The following is a 27,567-nucleotide window of genomic DNA, read 5'->3' on the forward strand; positions in this document are numbered from 1 at the left end:
AACCGTAAAATGTTATGTGCGAAATTATCCATTTTGTCAACGTGTAATTTTTGTGTTACATTTGTACACTGAGAGCTAAAGTGGAATGTCCACACACGATATAATTCTGCTCCCTGTTGTTTTTATTTCAAACCTAAATACAACGACGTTTCGCCCCTCCGGGCTTTCTCTGAACTTGAGAAACGTTGTTGTATTTTGGTATTTTGAAATAAAAAGGACAGGGAGCATGTGCGGAAATTCCAATTTTTTCTTCATTGAGTAACTTTTTGGGTCAAGCGCCGTATTCGGAAGCTGGGATGTGCATAGCGTTTTCCTTCTTTACAGCTAAAGATAAGATAACATAACATCCAAACTGGTTGGGCTCTACTTCAAAGCAACTCCTCCAACATCAGGACCTACTGTAAGCCGAACAGCCATTGGCAGAATATAAAGTTAAAGAACAACTTGTTCATTATAAATGTGCTTTATTCAAAAGCAAAAGGAGCATATTTACATTGTCAGTCTGTAACACTGGGGGGTGTTTTAATGATTCGTCCTGTCGGGCTTTCCTTCATGGCACCAAAATCACGCGGAGGCCAAAGCTGGAGATGACACAAACATAAAGTAGAAACATTAAGGGTTAAACCATTAAACCATTGTTTTGGCCTGGTATTAAACCATTGTTTTGCCTGGTATTAAACCATTGTTTTGGCCTGGTAATAAACCATTGGCCTGGTATTAAACCATTGGCATGGTATTAAACCATTGTTTTGGCCTGGTATTAAACCATTGTTTTGGCCTGGTAATACACCATTGGCCTGGTATTAAACCATTGTTTTGGCCTGGTATTAAACCATTGGCCTGGTATTAAACCATTGGCCTGGTATTAAACCATTGGCCTGGTATTAAACCATTGTTTTGGCCTGGTATTAAACCATTGTTTTGGCCTGGTATTAAACCATTGTTTTAGCCTGGTATTAAACCATTGTTTTGGCCTGGTATTAAACCATTGGCCTGGTATTAAACCATTGTTTTGGCCTGGTAATAAACCATTGGCCTGGTATTAAACCATTGGCCTGGTATTAAACCATTGTTTTGGCCTGGTAATAAACCATTGTTTTGGCCTGGTAATAAACCATTGGCCTGGTATTAAACCATTGGCCTGGTATTAAACCATTGTTTTGGCCTGGTAATAAACCATTGGCCTGGTATTAAACCATTGGCCTGGTATTAAACCATTGTTTTGGCCTGGTAATAAACCATTGCGTGAAATCACATTATCATGCGTCTTCTACAGACCCGTCTCGCCTCCCAATCGATGGGTGGAAACCAAGAGCTAATGGGGATCCATCTGAATAAAGAATAAAGAGCTAATGGAGATCCATCTGAATAAAGAATAATAAAGAGCTAATGGGGATCCATCTGAATAAAGAATAAAGAGCTAATGGGGATCCATCTGAATAAACAATAATAAAGAGCTAATGGGGATCCATCTGAATAAAGAATAATAAATAACCAATAAGCATCCATCAGGGGGCCCTGAGCGCAGACGCTTATTGGCTCTTCCACTTTTTGGTGTTGATTTCATGGACTAAAACTAAGACGAAAAATGTTCGTCGACTACCTTTTTTCACTGACGAAAACTAAATGGAAACTAAATGAAAACTAAGCTATGATGACTAAAACTTTGTCAACAAATAAAAACTAAAATGTTAGGAAGGGACTAGTGGACAAGAGATCCAGTACAAGTCATTTTACACTTGCATGCTGAAATCACACGATCTACAAGCTCACAACGTGTCGTGCTGCGACACGTTGTGAGCTTGTAGATCGGCTATTTTCAGCAAGTGGAGAGAAAAAAACAGTCGACGGCATCGAGGCCCGCCAAATTACATTTTGTTCGACTAAATCAACTGTAGAATTAGTCAACTAAAATCTTATAATATTTAGTCGACTAAAACTAGACTAACACTAAAACATTCCAGGTGACTAAAATGAAACTAAAACGAAATGAAAACTATTCAATATGATTAAAACTATTCTATTCTGCAAAATACCCGACCCAGCGCTTGGGGCCAGGCCGGTCTGCAGAAGACACATGATAACGTGAATTTGCTACTACAGGTTAAAGTGGGAGTGATTGGTTCAGGCAGTGAGCAGCTACGGCGGTGTTTCTGACGCACGCACGCACGCACACACACACACACACACACACACACACACACACACACACACACACACACACACACACACACACACACACACACACACACACACACACACACACACACACACAGACATTGACTGAATTATAGTATGATGATGATAGTATGATGATTATATATCTTGGTGTTCTACAGTTGTGGCCCCCGGTGTGCACGCTGTGCGGGCCCACACACACAATCATTCAATATATATAAAAAAAATCTCTTGGGTTGTCTCGTCAGCTTGTAGCTCGGCTATTTTATTTTTTCGCAGTGAAAAAGTAACACGAATAAATAAAATAAGCCTAAAGTGGTTAAACCGAGTAAAAGACGCATTGTGAGCTTGTAGATTTGCTATTTTCAGCATGCAACCTAGCATAAAACTCTTGTCCACTAGTCCACTAACTAACATAGTTTTTATTTGTTTGACGAAATTGTCAATATATTTAGTCATAGATCAGTTTTAATTTTGGTTTTATTTAGTTTTAGTCAGTGAAAAAGGGTAGTCGACGAACATTTTTCGTCTTAGTTTTAGTCGACGAAAACAACACTCATTTAAATGTAGCGTCAACGCATAAAATATTGAGGCGGCCATTCATTGTCATAGTGGAGTTTCCAGTGGAGTGCGGCTGTCCAATCAGACAGACAGAAGGTTGGCTGACCTGTTTCCAGGGTCATGGTTGCTATGACATCCAGTGATATGACAACACAGCAGAATGGAAAGCTAGACAATATGGTGTCCAGGCCTTTGGTCAATCAAACAGACTCACTTTGAACTTCTAACTGACTCGTGTCTTTGAATTGTGCCTCAAAAAATGTCCATACTGTGGGGCCGGCGAGCCCAGAGAATCATTTAACATTTCAAAGGACTTTTTTTTATTAACGTTTTGGGTGGGAACTCTTTTTGGTGTTTTAAGCATTATGTTGTACTTTAGCTATTGAAAAATAGCAGATCTACAAGCTCATAGCGCAGCACCGAGTGCCGTGCTACAAGCTTGTAGGTCTGCTATTTTTACAAAATCGTGAAAATGTAGTGCAAAGCTTTGAATATATTCTTTCAGAGCCAACGTTTTTAACTAAAATCTTTGCTTCTGGGGGGGGGGGTTCCTGGAACAACATATTTTCAGATGGGGGTCGGCAGCCAATTACATATAATCTTGGGGGTCCTTGACATGAAAATGTTTGAGAACGACTGACAGAAAACTGTCAGGAAGACATTTGTAGAATCGTCCTCAGCTCTAAATGGGTTAATTAGCTGGGAAGTGTTTCACTCGTACCCAATATGTGAGGTTTCACCAAAACTACTGGCCCATAATATGGGCCAGTAGTAGTACTATTTCATACATTATGAGATATTATCTCATAATGTATGAAATAGTACCTAATCTGCCCCGCAGTGTGAATGGACGCTGAATGAATGGGAGTGAAGCTAAAGCTCACTCTGTTACCTTTATGCACACACGCCCCCGGATGAGGGCATAGGGAACTGGTCCGTAGCTTCTGGAGTCGGAGGAATTCCTAATGTTGTCCCCTTCTAGCCATACATGGCCCATTGGAACCTACAGAAACACCATCACAGGTCAGAGAGAGAGAGAGAGAGAGAGAATTATAGACTTCCACAACGGAACCCAATACATAACACCGTTCACACACAGCTTGTAACATTGTTTACATGCATATGAGGAAGGCCCTATAATCTATTATGCAGTGCAAATCTGCCCCTCACCCACCCGCCCGCCCGCCCAGTCCCCTCCTCACCCTAACTTAACGTCAACCTCTCTGTCCCTCTTTAACCCCATTCGGTCTTAGGAGAGGGGTCATGGGTAACGGGGCAGGGTCGGGGGATTTAGAGGAACTTCAAACGGGGTCATTAGGCTGTTGGCTGAGATCGGTGCCCCTCTTACCCAGGGAGGGTTAGAGCCAGGATAGGGGCTTGAGAGAGCCAGAGCCAGAGATATAGGGACAGAGGGAGAGAGGGAGAGAGAGAGAATGGGAGAGAGGCCTAAGCTTGGGCTAGCAGCAGCAGTGTCCAAGGGTCTCCACAGCGGTCCGACCTGCCAGTGGGGCGGTCATCCGAGCGAGCTCTAATCCACAGTGACACCAATTATGATTAATCTCATCACTTTAGGAGAGTAGGCTTGTCAAGGCCCTAATTAAGTGCGCTGTCCCCCCTATATGTGCAGACAGGATCAACAACACATTATATTGTCATAATGGGCATCACAATCCAACAGTCTATTTTTGTGTTGGCCAACTTTTTAACGGCCAAAGACGTCTTCTTGGAGAAAAGAGGATAAAGAGCGAGAGGATCTCATCTGCGCTGAGGAGACGTCACCACCACCAACAGACATCTTTTCTTTTGCTTTTGTACCGCATCACCTGCCCCTCCTGTTTAAGTGCGTTCGGTCCGGCCGCGGCGTTGCCGTTTCATTTTCATATTGGATATAATTGAGACGGATGACGTGGCATAATCACGAGGCATTGACATGTTGACCTAACACGAGGTAAACAACTCGCAGAGTAACGACGACACAAATGAATATCATTAAAGGAGTCATCTGAGAACCATATGTCAGCATGCTGGATTCCCACCATTACACCTCATTAGCATGGTAACATATGCCGGCTCCCAAGCACAGGAAACAGAAACACCGCCGTTTGTCATCTGCCAAACCAGCACGCCCTTGTTTGTTTCTTAACGGCTTCAATTTCTTTGTCCCCATAAGAGGTTAAAGTTTGTATCGAAGACATAAAAGGTGTCCTGTCCGTGAATGCCAGAGATGGTGGGTAGAGCAAACTATCTTAATGCTATACAAGAGGAACCGTATAGGGAAAGCATCTTAATACATTAAATCCCCTTCCATTCAAGGTCCGATGGGTGTGAATCTGCTAACAAGGTCAATCAATCTGATTGACTCTTGGGTCAATCAAGAACAGACAACAACAAACTACTCTATGATTGGTTTGTAGTCCGTCTCATAAATCTAATTAACCTATGGAGAAATGTTAGCCCCTGGAAGGACATGGGGAAAGGAAAGGAAAGATCAACCAGGTAGTGTTTCAGAGCAATTGAAAAGCTTACTGTTCGGAAGAAGCAACTTGCTGTAATGTGGTCAGAGACAGAATGAAAGCAGGTGCATATAACCTTGTAGGTCTTAGATGTCTGGGGTAAAGAACATCCACCATGCAGAAACAAAACACTGAACTGTGGTAGATATTTTTAAGATGATGGATACATGGCCATACAAAGTACTATCCATGCCTTTCAAGGATGTGGGTTCTCAATTTAGTCATCGCCAATTCCCTCTTGCTGCCAACCCCAATGACTGTTGGCCTACACACGGGAAGCGACTGGCGCACCTTGGTCATTCATTTTCAATGAGAGGTGGGCGATTATTTTGAACGTGAAGAGTTCCAAAGTTGAGGGACCACGTCCGCTTGCGCCGACACTGTCCCGTGAAATTGTGGCACGCGTGCTCATTTCATGCCCGCCCCCGCGTGTGACTATAGAGCTGGATTGTAGTCAGCTTCACATGCAGACGCGTAGCTGATCCAAGCGAGAATGCCTGCGTCACTCGCTCCCCGTCTGAAACGGCCTTAAAGGGAAAAACGTTTGGCCATTTCATCGTCTACTCAGGCTTATGTTTGAGTTTGAGTTTGAATCTTTATTTCGGTCATTTAAAAAAACCTAATAAACAAAATGGTTGTTAAGCAATTTACATTGCTTAGTTTACATTGCTTAGTCAACACAGTGACTATTCTAGCCGAAAAGGTATGGGCTGAAGCATAAAGCTTACTATGTGAAGTTGTGAACACCTCAGACAGTTTTTAAGTTGCTCGATTCAGTATTTAGATATTTGATATTCATTTTAGCTGCCCCGCCCTCTTCCTATTGTGGGATGTCGCATGACAGTGGGCCGTCAGAGGCGGAGCGCAGCCCAGAAGACAGCGACCCGCCCTGGGTCACGTGATCGATCACAGGTATCTGCCCGTATTCCTCCTCAATCAGAGTGATTACGCAACAGCCGCGCTGGGCGCCTAAATGTTTGAAAGGTGTGGCACAGATGAGAGCTCCGTCTCATTCTCCACTGACTCACGGAGGAGGCACTGACGTGGCAATCTGGCAGCAACCCCGGGATGGATGAATCCTGAAGAGGAACCCATGTGAAAAACTAAAACTCCTGAAGGAATCGGACAGTGAAATGGACACTGTCCCGACAGGAGGAGACTGACTTTAGTTGATTAATGACTGTTTTTCCCTGTCAAAGAAAGAACCTAAGCTACACGTTTATTTCGTATCTAACCAACTGTGTGCTGAATTTAAGTTGTCCATTCTTCAATAAATGCTCGCATAGGCTTATCGTAGCTCAGTGGCGCCAACAACACACACACACACACACACACACACACACACACACACACACACACACACACACACACACACACACACACACACACACACACACACACACACACGCGCACACGCACGCGCACGCACACAAATACAAATTTTAACAATTTATTCATGTCCACACAGAGGAAAGGCATACAAGGACATAAATAGTTCAGGTGCAGCAAAGTTACATCAACAAAATCAAGGCTTATGTCCTCAGTCAGGGTACAACAACATGTCATGTCCCCCAGCATTCCATGGGCACATGGAGTGGTGTAGGCATCCTGAGTTCGAAACGCCCTCCAACCACCAGTCCGCGGGCAGGCATGTCCCAGGCTGGACCACCAGAGGAAACAATGTTCCCAGTCCACTCCTGCATTGCCACCCTGTGTCATATCATTCTCCGTAGCGTGGCTGATCCTGTGGGTCCAAAATCCACCCACTATTTATCCGACAGCGGACGGACACACTGCCAGAAGGCCAGGTCCCACGCTTCTCTTCCCGGTAGCTGCGCACGGGAACCACCAGGCAGCAGTTGCTGTCGGTATACTCCATCAGATCCATTATGCATTTAACATTATGCCCAGTGATTTACACTATGGCCCATGGCCATGGAAGAACGACACACGTTGCTGCCTTGAAATATAGCCTATTTATATTTGATACAGAGGCCGGGTTGTTTTGTGTCCAGTAGCTCCAACACAGCCTCACTCGTGCAAATCTAATAACTTTTTTGACAATTAAACACAATAAACTCAAGGAATTGACACTATGCTGATTATAGTATTATTCCAATCACAGAGATTTGTGGAGAATTAAGACAGAACGAGACCTCTGAGCTGTGAATGTTGTGCAACAGACTCAAGCCAAGGCAGCTCCATTAAGGAGCGCAGTCTTTTATCAAACAGAAATCGCATTATGGGTGGTTTGAAGAGGCACTTTCCATTGTCCTAAACCTGTGTGCATAAGATAGCAAATATAGGGAAAGCGCATCAACACGTAAAATGAATAGTGGGTTGTGTGGCCGCAAGATAACGTTTACGCATAGTGGAAGCTCCTAAATGCGTAATTCGCGGAAAATGTTTATTACTTGAGGATAAAGCATGGCATAAGATGGAGCCCATAGTCTCTTGAATAGTTTTCATTTTGTTTCAGTCACATTTTAGTGACCTGGAATGTTTTAGTCGACTAAATATCATAAGATTTTAGTCAACTAAATCTACAGGTGATTTAGTCGAATTAGAATCGCGATTCCCGTTATGAACGATTCAAAATGGATTCATAATTTCCTTTATACATTTTTTGATTTTTCACTACATGGTGTTTGTGATATATAATGTAAGCTTACCCTAATCACAGTAAAAAGTCATTTTCAAGTTACTGTAGTCAGTACTAGTCACTTCAGATCAGCACTGCTGTATTGTATTGTAGTATTGAATCGAGAATCATTTTGAATAGAGAATAGTTTAGATTTTTTTATCGAATCGTGAACCCAATAATCGGAATGGAATCGAATGGAATCGTGGGACACCCAAAGATTGGCAGCCCTACTTGATGCCGTCGTACTGGCGGCATCAAGCTGCAACACGTTGTGAGCTTGTAGATCGTCTATTTTCAGCATGCAACCAGTCTAGTTTTGATCTGTTGACAAAATTGTCAGTATATTTAGTCTTAGTTTTAGTCATCATAGCTTAGTTTTCATTTAGTTTCCGTCAGTGAAAAAAGGTAGTCGACGAACTTTTTTCGTCTTAGTTTTAGTCGACGAAATCAGCAAACACTGGTCTGAAAGGTTAAAGAGTCCCTGGGAACCTGTGACCGACCTACACTAGCCATGTTCATACTTAAACCTGTGAGCGACCTACACTAGCTATGTTCATACTTAAACCTGTGACCGACCTACACTAGCCATGTTCATACTTAAACCTGTGACCGACCTACACTAGCTATGTTCATACTTAAACCTGTGACCGACCTACACTAGCCATGTTCATACTTAAACCTGTGAGCGACCTACACTAGCCATGTTCATACTTAAACCTGTGACCGACCTACACTAGCTATGTTCATACTTAAACCTGTGACCGACCTACACTAGCCATGTTCATACTTAAACCTGTGACCGACCTACACTAGCCATGTTCATACTTAAACCTGTGACCGACCTACACTAGCTATGTTCATACTTAAACCTGTGAGCGACCTACACTAGCTATGTTCATACTTAAACCTGTGAGCGACCTACACTAGCCATGTTCATACTTAAACCTGTGACCGACCTACACTAGCTATGTTCATACTTAAACCTGTGAGCGACCTACACTAGCCATGTTCATACTTAAACCTGTGACCGACCTACACTAGCTATGTTCATACTTAAACCTGTGAGCGACCTACACTAGCTATGTTCATACTTAAACCTGTGAGCGACCTACACTATCCATGTTCATACTTAAACCTGTGAGCGACCTACACTAGCTATGTTCATACTTAAACCTGTGAGCGACCTACACTAGCTATGTTCATACTTAAACCTGTGAGCGACCTACACTAGCCATGTTCATACTTAAACCTGTGAGCGACCTACACTAGCCATGTTCATACTTAAACCTGTGAGCGACCTACACTAGCCATGTTCATACTTAAACCTGTGAGCGACCTACACTAGCCATGTTCATACTTAAACCTGTGAGCGACCTACACTAGCTATGTTCATACTTAAACCTGTGAGCGACCTACACTAGCCATGTTCATACTTAAACCTGTGAGCGACCTACACTAGCCATGTTCATACTTAGAGCAGATCAGTAAAGTACAGAGATACTGTAAGTAACATACCCAATTACCCATCACCATCACATTGACTACATGTCACGACCAATTGAACAGTAGTAAATGTATGAGTATACAAAAGGAAAAGGCAAAAAAAAAAGAGTAGAAACAAAAAATAGCAAATGAAAAAAAAAAATCCCCAAAGCAAATGGAGTTTGTAGTTACAATGGGATTGTATAGGAAGGGGGCGGGGCAGCTGAAATGAATATCAAATATCGAAATAGTGAATCGAGCAACATAAAACCTGTCTGGGGTGTTCACTAAAGCCTTTTGAAAGTGAAATAATCCTTTAATACATATGGAGTTGCCAGCCGAGGTTCTTGCTATCTCCTATCTCTATATTCATGGAAGCAGCCCGGGTCATGTTCTTCACTGCTGGCAAGTGAACCTGTGTCTCTGTTTGAACTCTAGTCTATATAGGCCATCGGGTCCCTGAGGGGGTTTTAGGGGTCACCAGCAAAATGAGGAACAATTCAAACACTTACAGTACACTGATTCATAGGCTTTTCAAAAATAGACAATCTACAAGCTCATAGAACACGCCAGTGGCGGAAGGTTCCTATAACGACAGTGGGTGCCCACCTTAGAGTAGCCTATATATTTTAAGGTGCCCAACCGCCCCGCAACTTATTATTATTGGCTTATTATTTTGCCAGTGGGTGCTTCTGCTCCTGAGCACCCACGGAGTTGACGCCACTGGAACACGCCACAACGACTTTTGAGCCTGTATAGATTTGCTATTGTGGGACAATGTTGAGAAACATTCTTCTGTTTTGGGGGCTGGTATACAAATTATTTTCCAGTGGGGGTCTGTGCCTCTGTGGCAAAATTACAATATACTGTACATGTTGGGGGTCCTTGACAATGAAAATGTTTGAGAATCACTGCTCTATGCCACCCAGATACCCAAGGACGCAGTTAGAATCACTGCTCTATGCCACCCAGATACCCAAGGACGCAGTTAGAATCACTGCTCTATGCCACCCAGATACCCAAGGACGCAGTTAACCGCCACTGGAAACACCTGAAGAATCACTGCTCTATGCCACCTAGATACCCAAGGACGCAGTTAACCGCCACTGGAAACACCTGCAAAAGTATTCCCTCGGGTTATGAACACTCAAGACACCACTTGATTTAATAGCAGGCAATATCACTTGATATCGGATGACGATAAGCCGCGCGGTGATGGACAGGGTGACAGAGGAGATACTCCAATCATTCTGTCATCTCGCAACAATGACGCATGCGGCATGGGCATGCCCTCAGTGGTGTAAGGTAACTGAGTAGTGTACGTTTACTTAACCCATTTGACCTGGGAACGATTCTACAAATATCTTCTAAAAGAAATCCTGACAGTTTTCTTGAAAAACCTGTTTCTTGTCAGTGGTTCTCAAACATTTTAATGTCAAGGAACCCCAAGATTATATGTAATTGGCCGCCGACCCCCATCTGAAAATATGTTATTCGAGGGACATTAAAAACGTTCGCTCTGAAAGAATATATATTCAAAGATTTGCGCCACATTTTCACATTTTTTCAAAAATAGCAGACCTACAAGCTCGTAGCGCGGCACTATGAGCTTGTAGATCTGCTATTTTTCAATAGCTAAAGTATAACATTATGCTTATAACACCAAAAGGGGTTCCCACCCAAAATGGGTTAAGTACTGTACTTAAGTACAATTTTGAGGCATTTGTACTTTACTGGAGTATTTCCAATTTCCAATACTTTTACTTCTACTTGTGAAAATGTGGATTATTATTACAAAACATACATTAACCACTTCAACCACTTAGGTTATTTTCAAAATATTTTAAACCTTTGAAAAACTTTAAATGAGAAATTCTGCATATTGACTACTTTGTACTTTTGGTACACTTTTCAAGTACATTTTGACACCAATACGTTTGCACTTACTCAAGAACATTTTGAATTCCGGACTTTTTACAGTCAGAGTATTTCTACATTGCAGTATTAACACTTTCACTTATGTAAAAAATGTTGAGTACTTTTCCCACCACTTCCTTCCCGACTGTCGGCCTGAGTCACTGCCACAGAATGAGCTGGTCTGGTCTGAGCTGTAATCAACCGACCAGCATTGTTTCCAGGAGTGAGCCCCGGCGCCCGGACCCCGCCCATAGGATTTAACGCATTAAGACAAGAGAGACCAGATTCTACAAAAGAATGTCTTCTAAGTTTTCTGAAAAACCTGTTTCTATATCAGTGGTTCTCAAACTAGTTCATGTCAAGGACCACAAAAATGATGTGTAAATGGCCGCCGACCCCCATCTGAAAATATGGGTAATGATACAGTATGACTTAAAAATGTTTGCCGTGAAAGGACATATATGCAAAAATCACAACCGTGTGAAGTGAGTGGTGGGGGGACCCACAGGACCGCCCCACGTCCGAAATGGTTGAGAAATGACAGAGTCAATGTGTGGGGTCAATCTACTGTACTGTACTGTACTGTCACTGAACTGTACTGGCACAGCCGAAATCATCATATACCGATATACAGTTAATATGTGCGTATGTGTTTGTGTGTGTGTGGTTGCGCACAGGTGGTGAAAAACAATCATGCTGTTTTCGTGCTCAGACACAGCCACCCACCCACCCACACACAGCTCCGTACCACTCAAAAATCTGCACGTATTTTCACAATTTTTCATGACGACCTTTGCTGCATGTCTCTCTCTCCCTCTTTCCTGTCCTGTCTTCACTGTAACTATCAATATTATAAAAGCCACAAAAGCAAAAAACAAATCTTAAAAAAAGAAAATAGCTAAAGTTTAAAATAATGGTTAAAGTGGTTCAAAGCTAAGGTGACACCAGATGCGTTCCAGGACTTATTTAATTGAGTGTTTTTGATCTGCCCTGCATGCGTGCCCGCCGCCGGCTCTCCTGGTGTGATGGACGGTTGTGATGGAAGCCATTCTGCGGCTGCCGGTCGGGCTGGCATGAGGCTTTGTGTACCTGTCTGTCAGAGACGCGTCGCCTGGCTGTGGAGGTGTGTTGTTTAACAGACGTGCCATTACAGCTCTCATTACAGTATGTTAACATGACTGAGGTGGTGGTGAGCTGTGAGCAGCATGCTAAATACGTTCACCTGAATCACACAACTGCACGGGATTATTCTTCTCCTATGGGGTACTGTCAGTGGTGGAAAAAGTACTTTTACTTAAGTAGTACAGGTATCAATATACTGCAATATAAAAAGTACAAGAGCGTTGGTATAAGAATGTAGGAAAGTACTCATTGTGCAGAATGTCCCATTTCAACTTTTCAAATGTATTTTGAAAATAGCCGATTTACAAGTTCACAATGCATCGCATCGCGGCGCTTTGTGAGCTTGTTGTAGTGGCTAGTCAATGTTTTGTTATAGTAATCAAAATGTAAAGTAACTAGTAACTAAAGTTTTCAAATAAATGCAGTGGAGTAAAAGTACAATATTTGGATCTGAGATGTAGCGGAGTAGAAGTAAAAGTATTGGAAATAATCCAGTAAAGCACAAATAACTCAAAATTGTACTTAAGTAAAAGTACACATTACACCACTGGGTACTGTATGTGTGTGGGCACACATCCTCTCAATAGCTCTCGTTAGCTGTCTATAGGCTGTGATATTGGGGGATCAAATGTCTCTGTTTTGACACAAAATCTCAGAGAGAGAAATGATTCCTAAAAAAGGTGACAGGCCAATTAGTCTGTGTTGATTCTCTGAGGGCATAGAGGACCTGCCTGTCTGTCAGGACAGAGAGAGGAGGTGATGACAGGGTCTAACACCAGCCTCCAGAATTCATCTGTAGCCCATCACAGGTCCTACCCACAATGCCTCACCCCACACACCCACACACCCACACCCACACCCACACCCACACACACGCACACACACACACACACACACACACACACACACACACACACACACACACACACACACACACAAGCTCCCTCAGGGAGGCCAAACATTTATGTGTGCAGCTGGTACTTTCTCGGTTATCTCATATGCTGTCAAACGTTACGCATATCTCAGGCGTTTAGCTGCACGTGATGATTCCTTCCAGCATTCAGCGTGCCTTTCATAAAGTTAGTGCAAATATTGTATTTATAACATGTATTCTTTCAGCTACAGTGGTGTCACGCGTTAAGCATAAATCATCTACTATCTAAAGTTGTAATGCTCATAGAAACAAAGAAAACAGGTGCTTCTTTCTTTGATATGTTGTGGTTATCTTTCTTTCTTCCTTTTTTTGTCAATCAAGGACTGCAGCCAAGTGTGCTAATGTGCTATAAGCAAAAATGGACAGTATGTGGACATAAACAATGTCCATAAAGCAGACAAATAAGCCTCACCTTTATGTTTTATGCGTACTCAAATTAATTCCTTCATTTAAATCGTTTAAATATTGCTACAGGTGGCTGTTTTTGATTACCAACATTGCATTAATGATGTTGGTGTTATACATTGTAAATACTTGCACCTGTTGAAGACCAGATGTACTTTAATTCTTGCAAACTCCCAAAACAATTGACCGGCGAGTACCCCTATTTCTCCCCACATGATTTATTTATTGTTGTCAGACTGGTGTCGATATTTTGGCGACATCTTTTTAGAATAAAAGGTTTAAATAAGAAATAAGGCTCTGGTACTCAAAAACTAATATTTGGGGTTCCCGTCTTAATTTTTCACAAGACAGTGGTTGTTAAAATTCCCTACACTATAATACTTAACCAGAGGTTTGTGCTAGAACAGAAACAAAAACATCTTGTAACATTGTGTACGTATCTATCACAATCCAAACATCTAGATGTAACATTGTGTACGTATCTATCACAATCCAAACATCTAGATGTAACATTGTGTACAGTATCTATCACAATCCAAACATCTAGATGTAACATTGTGTACAGTATCTATCACAATCCAAACATCTAGATGTAACATTGTGTACAGTATCTATCACAATCCAAACATCTAGATATAACATTGTGTACGTATCTATCACAATCCAAACATCTAGATGTAACATTGTGTACGTATCTATCACAATCCAAACATCTAGATGTAACATTGTGTACGTATCTATCACAATCCAAACATCTAGATGTAACATTGTGTACGTATCTATCACAATCCAAACATCTACATTGTGTACAGTATCTATCACAATCCAAACATCTAGATATAACATTGTGTACAGTATCTATCACAATCCAAACATCTAGATGTAACATTGTGTACGTATCTATCACAATCCAAACATCTAGATGTAACATTGTGTACAGTATCTATCACAATCCAAACATCTAGATGTAACATTGTGTACAGTATCTATCACAATCCAAACATCTAGATGTAACATTGTGTACAGTATCTATCACAATCCAAACATCTAGATGTAACATTGTGTACAGTATCTATCACAATCCAAACATCTAGATGTAACATTGTGTACAGTATCTATCACAATCCAAACATCTAAATGTAACATTGTGTACAGTATCTATCCCAATCCAAACATCTAGATGTAACATTGTGTACAGTATCTATCACAATCCAAACATCTAGATGTAACATTGTGTACGTATCTATCACAATCCAAACCTCTAGATGTAACATTGTGTACGTATCTATCACAATCCAAACCTCTAGATGTAACATTGTGTACGTATCTATCACAATCCCAAGTGTGATAGCTGTGATCTTTGACCGTACAAACAAAGTAAAGCGTATTTGGCCACGCCCTGAAATACAGTACATATAAGTGTATTCACATTTATACTCCAGTGGAATATTATGGATCAAACCTAAAACTACGACATATTACCGGGTTTCACACTCCATATACAGTAGACAAGGGGTTTTCAAGTGATTGTGAACGAGGGACCACCACCCTAACTTAAAATCAACCTGGGTTTCAGCCTAGCGATAATCTATGAGGATTTCAATGAATGAATCTTGTAATATGAAAAATGCAGCCTTGTTTTAGTTTTGTTGGCTTTTTTTGTCCCTCGCTTTGTTTTTCTTTTTTGTATACCGTATTCTGTATAGTCTTTTTTTTGTCAATCAACCTGGGGACCACTGACATCCCACTGTTTCTTGACTACTAATAATTTCCTAATAATAATGACTCAACCAGACAATCCGGTGAATTTCCCCCTCTTGAGATAACTCCCTTTTTCTGTTGAATTTCTTGACCTCCAACTTGTCAGTAAATGACTACATGGACGGTCATCACAGGTCACCAGGTCATTCAGTTCACTGGTTCTCAACAAGTGGAAAGAAATTTAAAAAAATAAAATTAACAAATCCTACATTACTAAATGAACGGTCAGGGACCACATGCAATACTTCCACGGACCACCTGTTGAAAACCCCTGCAGTAGACGAATCCATGGACGCGGTGCCCTGTAAGCCAGGTGTAGGCAATCAATACCGAGGCGTCAACCTGCGTTTAATGGTACACCTCAGCTATGGCTGCGCCCAGGGCACCCCTCCGTGGATGTGTTCTATACAGACAGAGGTGAAGCCCAAAGCACAGGGAACCTCATTGCTTGTTATTCCATTTGATGAAGGACACTTGTGTGTATCTTGTGTATTTCTGAACCTATTCGTGAAGTCTGAACAATACACACGATATGCTAAATGAACACAATTGTTGTTGGTGCACACACACACACACACACACACACACACACACACACACACACACACGCACAGTACCTCCGCCCAGCCATCAGTCTGTCCATTCGTGTGGCACTAACTCTAACAGGCTTCAGAGAGATTGCAGGCCCGAGCTATGGCCGTCTGGGACGGTATAGTAAATAGAAAAGCAATGACAGTGGTTTCACTGGCAGAACCCATGCTCAGCTTTATCACTGTTCTGAGGAAATATAGTTGTTGTCAAAAGCTGATATTTTGACCAGTGACACAAAATGGATGAGTGTGGTCTAAAATGTAAACAGCGACGCTTATCTATAGGGTATTCCCTTACACACACACACACACACCACACACACACACACACACACACACACACACACACACACACACACACACACAGGAAGCGAGAAGAGAAGACCATAGAGGACAAACACACAGGAGAGGGTTTGCATTATGCATGGAGACGCCGTCTGTCATTTTAGTCGAGTAGTAACTATCAAGTGCTTTGTAGCAGAATAATTTTTCATTCGGCCTCTGCTTTGCGGCGTCCTTTTAACTTAATTTATATATTAGAGGCTATGAGTTTCTGTTGCAGACCTTACCCATGTAGTCCTGAGGCCCATTCTAAAAAGAAACGTCTTCTAAATCAGACAGTTTTCTTAAAAACCTGTTTCAGTGTCAGTGGTTCTCAACCTATCTTATGTCAAGGACCCCAACAATTATATGCATTTGGCCACCGAGTGCAGACCCCTATCTGAAAATATGCTGTTCCAGGGACCCCCCCCACAGAAGCAAAGATTTGAATTAAATTAAAACTGAAAGAATATATATTCCGAGACACGTTTTCATATTTAAAAATAGCAGATCTACAAGCTCGTATCTCGACACTCGGTGCCGCGCTATGAGCTTGTAGATCTGCTATTTTTCAATAGCTAAAGTATAACATAAACCAAAACCGCATACAAACTTTGGTAACTTGGTAAGGTAAATAAAGAGATTATAGGATGGCTGCACGTGAAAAGTGGGAAATGGACGGTGTTGAATATGGGCTTGCAGGAGAGAAAACTCACATATGTGTGCGTCTTGAACCGATCCATGGGGCCACTTGTGCAGACTTTGTCGCCTTCCAGTCCAATGACTCTTTTACAAATGTTCATATGAGGATCAGACGGGCTCTTTGCGATGATTATATCACCCCTATAACGAGAACGTACAAACATGACCACTTGTTTGATAGTTCATGAAATGAAATAGAAACTACGGCAAAACTATAAACTGTGTATTTCGCTTTTCACAATTTAGTCTACACATCAAGCAGCGGTTCCCAAACTTATGTGGCCGTGCACCCCCTGTTACCTAGCTAGACCTAGCTGACGCACACACACCCCACACACATGGAAATGATCACATGAAAATAAATATATGAACATATATTTGTTATACATGCAACATATATGTTTATCATATGTGACATAATATTATTCGAAATTGGCTGCTTGCATACATGTTGCATAAGCTATATACTGTAGACATAATTTCCTATATATCCATTTACTGTATGCACATAATGAACCTGAATATGGTCATATGCGCTGCAGCAATTATATTCTGCCTATAGCCTACTTGCCATATATTGGCATAATTTGTTCACCACCACCATTAGCCTTTTCATGCCACGTACCCCCTAGAAGGCGCTCGCGCACCACAGGGGATGCACGCCACGCACCACAGTTTGGGAATCCCTGGTCTGCAGTAACTCACAATTTGCATTGTACTGTACATTTGAACAATCATCATCATTTATATTCAGACACGATGGATGACATGGATGTGTTTTCTTTGTGCACTAAAGATTGAAACTCACTTTTCAATTTTGTAAAGATGGCGACTCAACCTTTCTGAGAAGACCACGTCATGGTTCACGATGGTGGGCTCCATGGATGGACCGGAGCACTGTGGAGACAGAGGCAGGCCACAGGCTGACTGATACAATACAATGCCCATGGTTCTATTTGGACTGGGGTGAACTCTGAATGTTTTTCACAAACAACACATGCAAAAAAAAATACGTGCATTTCCATTTTACATTTGATAATAATATCACAATTTAACAATATAATAAAATATATAGAATAATATATAGAAGAATTTTGGGGCAAATTTGTCAAAATGTGTCAAGATAAAAAGTAATACAAAAACAGCAAAGACACCAGATCTAAACTCAAAACGTATAAAAAGAGGTTATAAAGTGCGTACGAAAACGTCCCCCTTTTACTACTTGAATGCTGTGAATGCCCATTGATGAAGCCGTACTTTCAATGAATACTGACCACCACAAACTCTCCGATGTATTCGAAGGCACAGTGGCCGATGCAGCCATACTGGATGGTGTAGCCCACAAAGCCCAGGGTTTTCCACAGCATGTGGCGAAACATTCTCCACCTACAGTCACAGAATGCAATTATTACAGGATTCCAAAAAACATACACAATAGCTCTTCCATGTAGCGTAGGGCTAAGTCCCTTTGCAGGAGGGAGGGAGGGGGGGGTCATTTCGTAAAGGTGAGGACATGGTTGTCCGAGATGGCCAATTACTCTGCTAGCTAGGGCGGCTGGACGCGACAGTGGCACTTTCCATGGTGTTTCATTCTCGGGGGCTCAGCAGCTAGTTCACACCAGAGTACCTTCCTGACCTTTGACCCCCCACACGAGATGGCCCAATCAACACCTGGCTCACAGGTGACGGACAAAACATGGAAAGCTGCGACACTTCCAGCCAAGCAACTCCACGCTGCCGTCTGCGGCTGATCTCTAACACTGTGCTGCCTGCCGCTCCGTCCGTGAGACCGGAATCATCAGGGTGGTTATCAACTTCTGTCACAGCCATGGAAACACAACGAGGGGGCTTTATTGACCATGTACACACACACACACACACACACACACACACAGCAGCCTGGACGCAGGCACGCACGCAAGCACGACACACACACACAGGAACAACAGAAGATAGTGTCTTCTGAGCAAACAACCCTGCAACACTCTGGCTATATTGACTTTTACTCAAGCTGCAACCCGCCGGATGGATGGATGGATGGATGGAGGAAAGCAGAGTCAATCTTTACATACTGTCATGACACGCACTGCATATTATGCATGAAACGCAACCACAACACATGGCCAGAATGCCAAGGAGGCTAGAATGGACGTGTCAGAGCTACGTTCAGAGGGTCTCGTCACGTGTAGGGTTGCGACCCGGGCCACAACCCGATTATTTTCCAGACCCGGTATATACCGGGTTTTTTCATCACACTGTCAGGGCTGGTTATGTGGACTTGACGTCTGCTATACAATTGTATAGTGGTTCTCAAACATTTTAATTTCACTCTGAGAGTTGGTTCCATCGTTAAAGGGAACCGTTAGGGGATCTGACCTGAATCGTTCAAATCCAACCCCATAGTTCTGTGTACACTAGTAATGAAACGGAGAGGATTAAACGTGTACATGTCAGCAGAAGTTCATATCACACCCAGGTACAGAGTTAGTGCTAGACGTCCTGGCTTTTGGCTTAAGGCCCGTGTGTCCTGCCGGCCGGCCGGTCCACCACAGGGTAATGAAATCTTCTCTTTCTCTCTCTCTCCACCCCCCATTCCTTCTGTCTCTTTCTCTCTCTCTCCATGCCCACCATCCCTCCTCCCATGGTATTATTAACCAAAGCAAGCGGAGCGGAAACCAAAGCCCCAAATCCTCAGAGCTCTGGGAATGACTTCCCAAAGATGGACACGGATTAGAGCCCCCAACTTCTCCCTCTCCCTCTCTCTCGGCCCCCACCCACCCACCCACCTCCTCCTCCTCCCACTGTCTCCCATTCCGTTTCCCCTGGTCCCCAACAGACTGGGTGTCAGGTGGCTCTCCCTAGCCCTGCCAAAGGTGTTACCCCTAATCCCATTACCCCACCCATGCACCCCCCACCACACACACATACAGGCATGCACATATGCATCCCCTCACTTTCATCCCTATTCCATAACGTCTGCCAAGCGTCCATGCACTTATATCAATCTATTCCATAGGATTCATAACTGTAGGCGGCTCCGCCCATTCCCCTTAGTTCCCCTGGTCCAGCTGCAGCTTGCTCATGGTCAAGGTCAGGTTTATTAGCATGTCCCAAACTGGGCAATTCATGCAACGGCAGATAATAAAAACTCTAAAAACACAGTAAACAATACATAAACAACAAACAAACATAGACATGAACAGACATAGACATATAAGACCGTCCTCCCACCCACCCACCTCACCCCTGAACGGCCCCTGAACACCCTCCTCCGGCTTCCATGACTGACGGAACGAATGGAAGGCGTTATTCATGAATGAGAATTTGTCTCTGATATTCCGGGTTTAAGGGGTGAGAGAGCTGTCCGCTCTAATAGAGGGCGCTGTCTTAAGCACTTGCTCGTCATATATATGACTCAGCCAGCTGAATTTGACCCCTTTAACAACCCTGTTAAGGGCATTTGTCTGTTTAACGCCAAGGTTTCCATACCAACAAATAGCAGCAATATAAAAATAACAGACGTCTAAAAATATGAAAGCCCTGTAGAACAGAATCATCAGTGACTCATCCACCTGACATGTGGCGAGCTAGCTTCCTTAAACAGAAGAGGCACTGCTGACCTTTCTTACACACCATCATTCCAGTATTAGAATCGCATTTTCAGACTGATTGTCGTTAATTGACCTGAAATATGATGCTCTCCGGCGCCGCTATGGAACTATACAGTATATATACAGACTCATGATTCTTCTTCCAGCTGGTCCAACAATAACACTTCTGGCCCTAGAATACCTCTGTTGGGAAGGTTAATGTGAATCTTAGGTCTGCCCTATAACTCTATTTCTCATCTCCCCCCCCCGTCCCCCAGTACCTTGGTGATCCCCCACACTACTGTTGTGTGTGCTGCTATATCCTTGCTGTAGTGTGTGTGTGTGTGTGTGTGTGTGTGTGCGCGAGCGTGCGCGCTATGAATCATGATCTGATCTCGCACACCTTCTTCCTTCTCCTGGCCGGTCAAAGGATCAGGGATCTTCTCCCCCCCCCCCCCCCTCTGCCCCATGGCTCTTATTCCCAAAAGGCACAGACAGTGTCCAGCCTCGCTCCCACACAGCTGCCTTCATATCTCTGTTTCAGCCCCCCCCCCCCCCATTCATCATAGGTAGGGAATAGGGATTAGGGGACTTTGCATAACAAGATCACACGGCCAGTGAGTGATATCAAGAGAGAGTCCATATGCAGCCGCCTGGTTTTCCGTGGCACCCTCTGTCATTGATAGTGTGTATGTGTGTGTGTGTGTGCATGCGCACATGCATGCATCGTAGTCTAGTGTGGCATGGCATGTGCGCGTGCAGCGACAATTGCGTCGCCTGTGTGATTCACACAAACTGTGTATGTGTGTGGAAAAGGCTGTGGTGGCTCATTTGGGATTCAGTATGAAGTGGAGGTCCGCACGCACACACGCACGCGCACACGCACACACACACACACACACACACACACACACACACACACACACACACACACACACACACACACACACACACACACACACACACACACACACACACACACACACACACACACACACACACACACACACACACACACACACACACACCTCTGATTGGATCTCTATTACATCCTATGTCCCCTGTGTGTAGAGAGCATGAAACAATCCCACTATCAGCTACCCTAATACCCTGTGTGTGTGTGTGTGTGTGTGTGTGTGTGTGTGTGTGTGTGTGTGTGTGTGTGTGTGTGTGTGTGTGTGTGTGTGTGTGTGTGTTGGGTACAATAACGCTATCATTAATTGAATGTCGCATTACAGCTGTAAATTAACACAAAAGTCCGAGAGTTAATCCAGGATTACACGGCAAACATGTTCATGGGAAAACAAAGGCGGCCGCGGTCAGTCAATGCAGCTCGTCTGTCTGTCTGTCTCTGCAGAACCATCTGTGTCCACTGGCTTCCTGTGGCCGCGGCACCGCGCGACAGAGGGGAGGGGAGGGATCCCAAATGAACGGCTGCCAATGGAACCACCCTATTGTGTGTTTAACACTGTGATCCTCTTACTAAGGGAAGTCCGTTCGCTCGCACAACACTTGGCAATCACATGACGAGTGAATCAATAAGTCACAGTTTATGAATTGTTGAGGTAAACAAGACAATACACAGCAGACAGACCATCCATATATCCATCTCCCTCTCTCTGTTTGTCTGTGTGTGTGTGTGTGTGTGTGTGTGTGTGTGCGTGTTGTGTATATAGTTACACACACACACACACACACACACACACACACACACACACACACACACACACACACACACACACACACACACACACACACACACACACACACACACACACACACACACACACACACACACACACACACACACAAATATTTGCCTCCATTACGAATCTTACAATTAATGTGAAAATACAAGATCACAAGAGCTTGTAGTGAGCTTCCAGATCGGCTATTTTCACTGTTTTTGCACGCCACCATTGTACAACAAAGTATTTCATTTGATTGTTTTGAAAAGCATTAAAAACCACATGGTTACAGCCAGGATTTTGGAGATTTACACAAGAAGACTTATTTCCATTGAGGCTCTCTCACAGTTAAGTGGTTAGACAGACTAATTTATTTAATTTAAAAAATATATATTAATTCGACTCATTAATATATATACACCAAAAAAGTGCCTCTCGAATATTCAATTAACCTACATGTCATGAGCAGGTCGGTTTGAGATTCTGAGTCTCGGTTTTATATATATATATATATATAGTATGTAGTAGTAATGTGAATGTCTGTTAATCAGGTACAGTATCAATGAGGCAGCAGTAACGTAAAAGTAATTGAGATACCGTGCCCTACCGTACCCAATGACAGCTCAAACCAACTAAAGAAACAGTATGTAGGCAATGAATGAATGAGATCCACATAAGAATCACTGCTCCAGTGCTCTCTGGAGGTTTGACTCTGCCATTTGTCGGGGAGCGCTAATTGATAAACATGCCCAGTCTATTAGAACCACAAAGGGAATCCCAATTCAAACAGCTCACAAGGGCCTTCGCTGTAGTCTCCTTACACCCCTAAATTAGGAAAACATGGGCTGAGAGAGAGCAGGGCCACAGGGGGGCTAAGAGGCTTACAGGCCCCTTGTCAGATATGCTCCTTCTCCCTGAGGATCCCAGATGGAAGGGAGTCTGGAGGAGGAGGCAGCATATCCCAACCTCTGATGTCTTCCCCTGGACAGCAGAAGGCAGTGGAGGGTGCATGGACATCATGCAGGCCTGTTGTGTGCAGGGCTTGATTTGATCGTAATGTGTGAGCTATAAAAAGGAGGGGGACGTATGGCAACTCGGGGTGTCCCTTTGCAACTATCGGTTCAATCAAAAATAATCCCGCTGATTTAGATACAGACACCTGGCTAGATGAAGAGTGACAGATGTAAAAAGTCCCATTCACAGACTGCAACATCTAAACCCCCATCTCTTCTAGGCTTTACTCTCTGGCGAAGGCTTAATTGAAGCGACTTATCTCCACATTGCTCTTTTCATTGTTGCTAACGGCAACACAGCCGTGAAACAGCTGAGCAGAGTTACTATTTGAGGAGCCGGGGTTTAAACCTGCAATCAATGGGTCAGCCGGACCAAATAATAGCCAAGTGATATGAATACAACTGCTATGAACTGAAAAGGAAGTGTGTGGGCTGACTGCCGTCCCCTGACAATTACATAGAAATGGAAAAATCAGCAACTAAGCTTTATTGTATTGACCGTAGGTGCATGTGTGGTGGTGCTGCTGGCACGGTGTCGAGAGAGTTGACAGATCTTATCGGGCCTTGTATTGGTTTCACAAAAGAGTTTACGTCTGGGCCTGCTCAGCCCAGAACAAAGCCTAATATAGATCAACAACACCAGCTAATGACAGCCACCTCAAGTCTTTGGAAGAATAGGGAGCCGGCATACTGGTCATTTTATGCTTAACATACATTTTATTTATAGTATATGAGACATATCGGATAGGCTAAGCTAAACAAAGGTCTGAGCAGCTGCTGGGAATTCAAAGGAAGACAAAATATAGCTAGTCATCTGGACGTTTGCTACAGTAAATGAAAATAGCCAAATCCTTAAGTCAAAATTAGCAATGCCCTGAACAAAAAGCAATCCTAACCTTATTGTACTTTCACCCTTAGAATATTATGTTTCCTTTCAGCGCTAACAAAACAAACGCGGTGCACGTTGATGAAAATCTGGCATCCCCCGGACACAAGCATTCTACGGCTTCTCCGAGGGCCACGGTTCTGGCTGTGTTAGACTAGAGAAACCATAACAATGTGAACAGGAAAACCCTGACATGTTTTGACTGGTGGCATTATATAGCACAATCAGATAAGTGGATCGATAAAACTGACACAACAGAAAAAATATACAGGGACAGATGACACATTGAAGAAAAAGAAAAAAGAGAGAGAAAATGTGTTATTTCTTTGCTATTACGTTACCATGTTTACACTAACATTGAATGGAGCCACACAGCCCGGGGATAGCGGGGGGAGTTAAATTGGGTTTTTCAGACATATAGTAGTCCAGTGAAAAATGAGTACTGTACAATGGAAGCGGTAGAATTCCTGTCCACTGTACTATAGCACCACACGCTGCTCAAGCAGGATAACCCCCAGTCTACTGTAGTCTACCCCCAGTCTACTGTAGTCTACCCCCAGTCTACCGTCCACTGTACTGTAGCCAACACGCTGCTCGGTGCTCAAGCAGGATAACCCCCAGTCTACTGTAGTCTACCCCCAGTCTACCGTCCACTGTACTGCAGTAGCACCACACGCTGCTCGGTGCTCAAGCAGGATAACCCCCAGTCTGAGATGCAGGCCAGTCGGAGCCTCTTGTTTGTCTCTTAGGGCTTTCCACGATGCCCACTGTTGTCAGTCGCGATATATTCCCTGGGTCTCCTGTCAGTGCGTGTAAAACTCAAAAGCACTGTCAAAACAACAGGACTGCCTCTGCTGAGAGCGTTTGTAAAGTGAGCAGTTGGGCTATTGCTTCCTCTGGAGGGAGCGTTACTGTACGTACGGTGCGGTCCCTGTGTGCTGCTGCCTCAGCCCCGGGCCCATGGCTCACATGAGGATACTCTGAGCCATCAACTATTAACCCTCTATAGCCATTAGCTGCCAGGATTCATTAATACATTCCATGTAATTCACGCCAGGATTTTCCCCACGTTCAACTCATATTTTGAAGAGCCAAAACCCACGACCGGATGTTACAAATGTTACTTACACTGTGTGTGTGTGTGTGTGGTCGCATCAGCTTCCGGCCTCACGTTTGGTGTCGAGAAAGCCCGATTGCGTGGATTACAGCGTCTGCTATGGGCCGTGGAATAAACCTTGTTTTGACCAGAAACGCCATGGACAAGGAATTGAAGTTAAATGCGATTGAAAGAAACAGATAAGAGCGGGTGCGTGCTCAATTTAAGCTAACCAACCCAATGCTAATGTAAGTAGTATTATGACTTGATCAATCATAAGCAGCACTGTAAAAGACCAATTGCTGTATGTCATCTACGGCAATGGCGTCAAGCATGGTATTTTTTAATTAACGTAGATCTATGGCATTAGGAAGAGGGTTAATCAGGATAAATCCACCTATATATTGAAATTGGCATAAGTGCCGGCAGATATTTGACGTCACTCTGACTCAGACATAACCAACCCATAAACAAACAAACCCCATATATAGGTAGAGCGACAGTTAGGCATAGGCATGTCACTATGGCTCAGAGCCTCAGAAATAACTATAAACTAACTATATGCCCATATAGGCATAACATAAATGGAGGTCCAGAAACACAGATCTGACCAATATGCATGCACATGATGTATCGGGAAATGTGGTTGTCCAGAACCGCCGATCCAACCCATGCATAGTGAAAGGTCATGAAAGATACAGAATGTCAGTCTTACCCAATACCCAATATTTCTGTTGTATAGGGATGTGGAAAAAAAGACTAAAATTAAAGCAAACATTTATTATGTAAATTTCTGAATATTTTCGAATATTAAAAATAATAAAGTAATGGTTGAGACCCCAAAATCGACTCGATTTTCTACTCATGCTCACCGTGACTCAAAAAAGTATCAGTCGAAATTACAAATTTGTAATGGCTTGTTATGAGACGTTATAAACGTTGCCGTTTCAAATATTTTCCAAATGGGTACGTGTACGTGTGTCTGTGCACTGCTGCTTTCTGTGTTTGTGTGATCACAAACATTGGCTTGTAATTGGCTGATCACCCCATAGCGATGATTTGATTGGCTGAGCAAAGTACATATTGAAGATAAAAGTGAGGGCAGAAAAGAGAAGACGCCAAAAGTGATTGGCCGGAATGACTTTTGTGATGATTTGATTGCCTGAGCACGGAATGTGAAGTATGTATGATGATAAGAGTGCTCCTCACGTCACACGAGTGTGATTTTGTATTGTCTTTTTTACCTATTTTGAACACAATCAACAGACAGGAGGAGGCCTTGTCAGGGCCTCAAACCCAATACAGAACGGGGGTCCAGTTTCCCCGAAGGGCCCCTGAGAGCCAAGGACCCCTAGGCCCTGGCCTCACCGGCCCAATGGGTATACATACAACTTGTACAGTATACCCACCCAGCCACCAAAATGTAGCCTCTATACATTTTTGGATGTCTCTATAAAGAGGTGCAAACCTCAGTATTAATAAATGCAACACTGCTTTAATTACACAAATTAATGAATTACTTAAGTAAATATAGTCAATCTACAAACAAACACTGGCAAAAACAACTATAATGACTTGCAATGAATTCCATTTTTATAGAGCTTTAACAAGTGCTCAAAGCGCTTTACAAGGCTGGTAGGTTCATTCATGCATTCGATTCGACAGTCGACCCCAGCATCCTCACTTCTCGCATTCACAATGGTGGCAAGCTCACACCGATAACGTGCGGTTCTGTGGCATACATTCATTGATATAAAACCGGGGGGCTCTTGAAATTAAAAGTGCTTTAAATACAATCACGGTATTAGAAAGGTCATATCAGATCAGAGTCAGGCTATCTTACTCGATAATATGGGATTCCTGGTTGATATTACATATTAGTTCGTTATTGTGTAGGTGGTATACTTATACAGATCATAAGGACTTCAACAGGAATAACTCTTACTCATGTATCTAATCTATTAAACATGTTATTACTCACCACCAGACAGTTCACCCGGCTTTACCTCGTAGGCAGCACCATAATGACAGCTCCTTGGTCGGTCGCATCCTAACGTTCCCTGTGCTCATTGGTCGAGTGCGAGTAAGCCGCCTTCCGATTGGTCGCCCACGTTCCAAAACATCAACATCAAGCGTTAGCACGTTGCTTCCCTCCCTCCTCCTC

At 43.2% G+C, this 27,567-nt stretch overlaps 1 protein-coding gene across 2 annotated transcripts; it reads right to left on the reverse strand.

Annotated features, from left to right (window-relative positions):
- Nucleotides 1-253: 253 nt before the first annotated feature.
- Nucleotides 254-27,423, reverse strand: immp1l (inner mitochondrial membrane peptidase subunit 1). Of its 2 annotated transcripts, none has more exons than XM_080765641.1 (6): nt 27,388-27,410; nt 18,405-18,516; nt 17,939-18,027; nt 17,145-17,271; nt 3,632-3,742; nt 254-581 (listed from the first exon to the last, which is right to left on the reverse strand). In XM_080765641.1, the coding sequence occupies exons 2-6, from the start codon at nt 18,507-18,509 to the stop codon at nt 498-500; spliced, it is 516 nt and encodes a 171-aa protein (XP_080621767.1). In that variant the 5' UTR covers nt 18,510-18,516; nt 27,388-27,410; the 3' UTR covers nt 254-497. The 2 variants fall into 2 exon arrangements, with proteins under 2 accessions (XP_080621767.1, XP_080621766.1); XM_080765640.1 differs by having other exon boundaries at nt 257-581; nt 27,385-27,423.
- Between the last annotated feature and the right edge of the window lie 144 nt (nt 27,424-27,567).

The sequence above is a fragment of the Protomyctophum bolini genome, assembly GCF_963924005.1.
Source record: "Protomyctophum bolini genome assembly, chromosome: 1".
NCBI classification, from domain to species: domain Eukaryota; kingdom Metazoa; phylum Chordata; class Actinopteri; order Myctophiformes; family Myctophidae; genus Protomyctophum; species Protomyctophum bolini.

What these genes read in the sequence shown, in the direction of transcription:
- immp1l (XM_080765641.1), bottom strand. Translation starts at nt 18,509, where the DNA reads ATGTTTCGCCACATGCTGTGGAAAACCCTGGGCTTTGTGGGCTACACC. An exon ending in ACATCGGAGAGTTTGTGGTG is followed by an intron (nt 18,028 to 18,404) that starts GTCAGTATTCAT and finishes CTGTCTCCACAG; the next exon opens with TGCTCCGGTCCATCCATGGA. An exon ending in CATCTTTACAAAATTGAAAA is followed by an intron (nt 17,272 to 17,938) that starts GTGAGTTTCAAT and finishes TTCTCGTTATAG; the next exon opens with GGGTGATATAATCATCGCAA.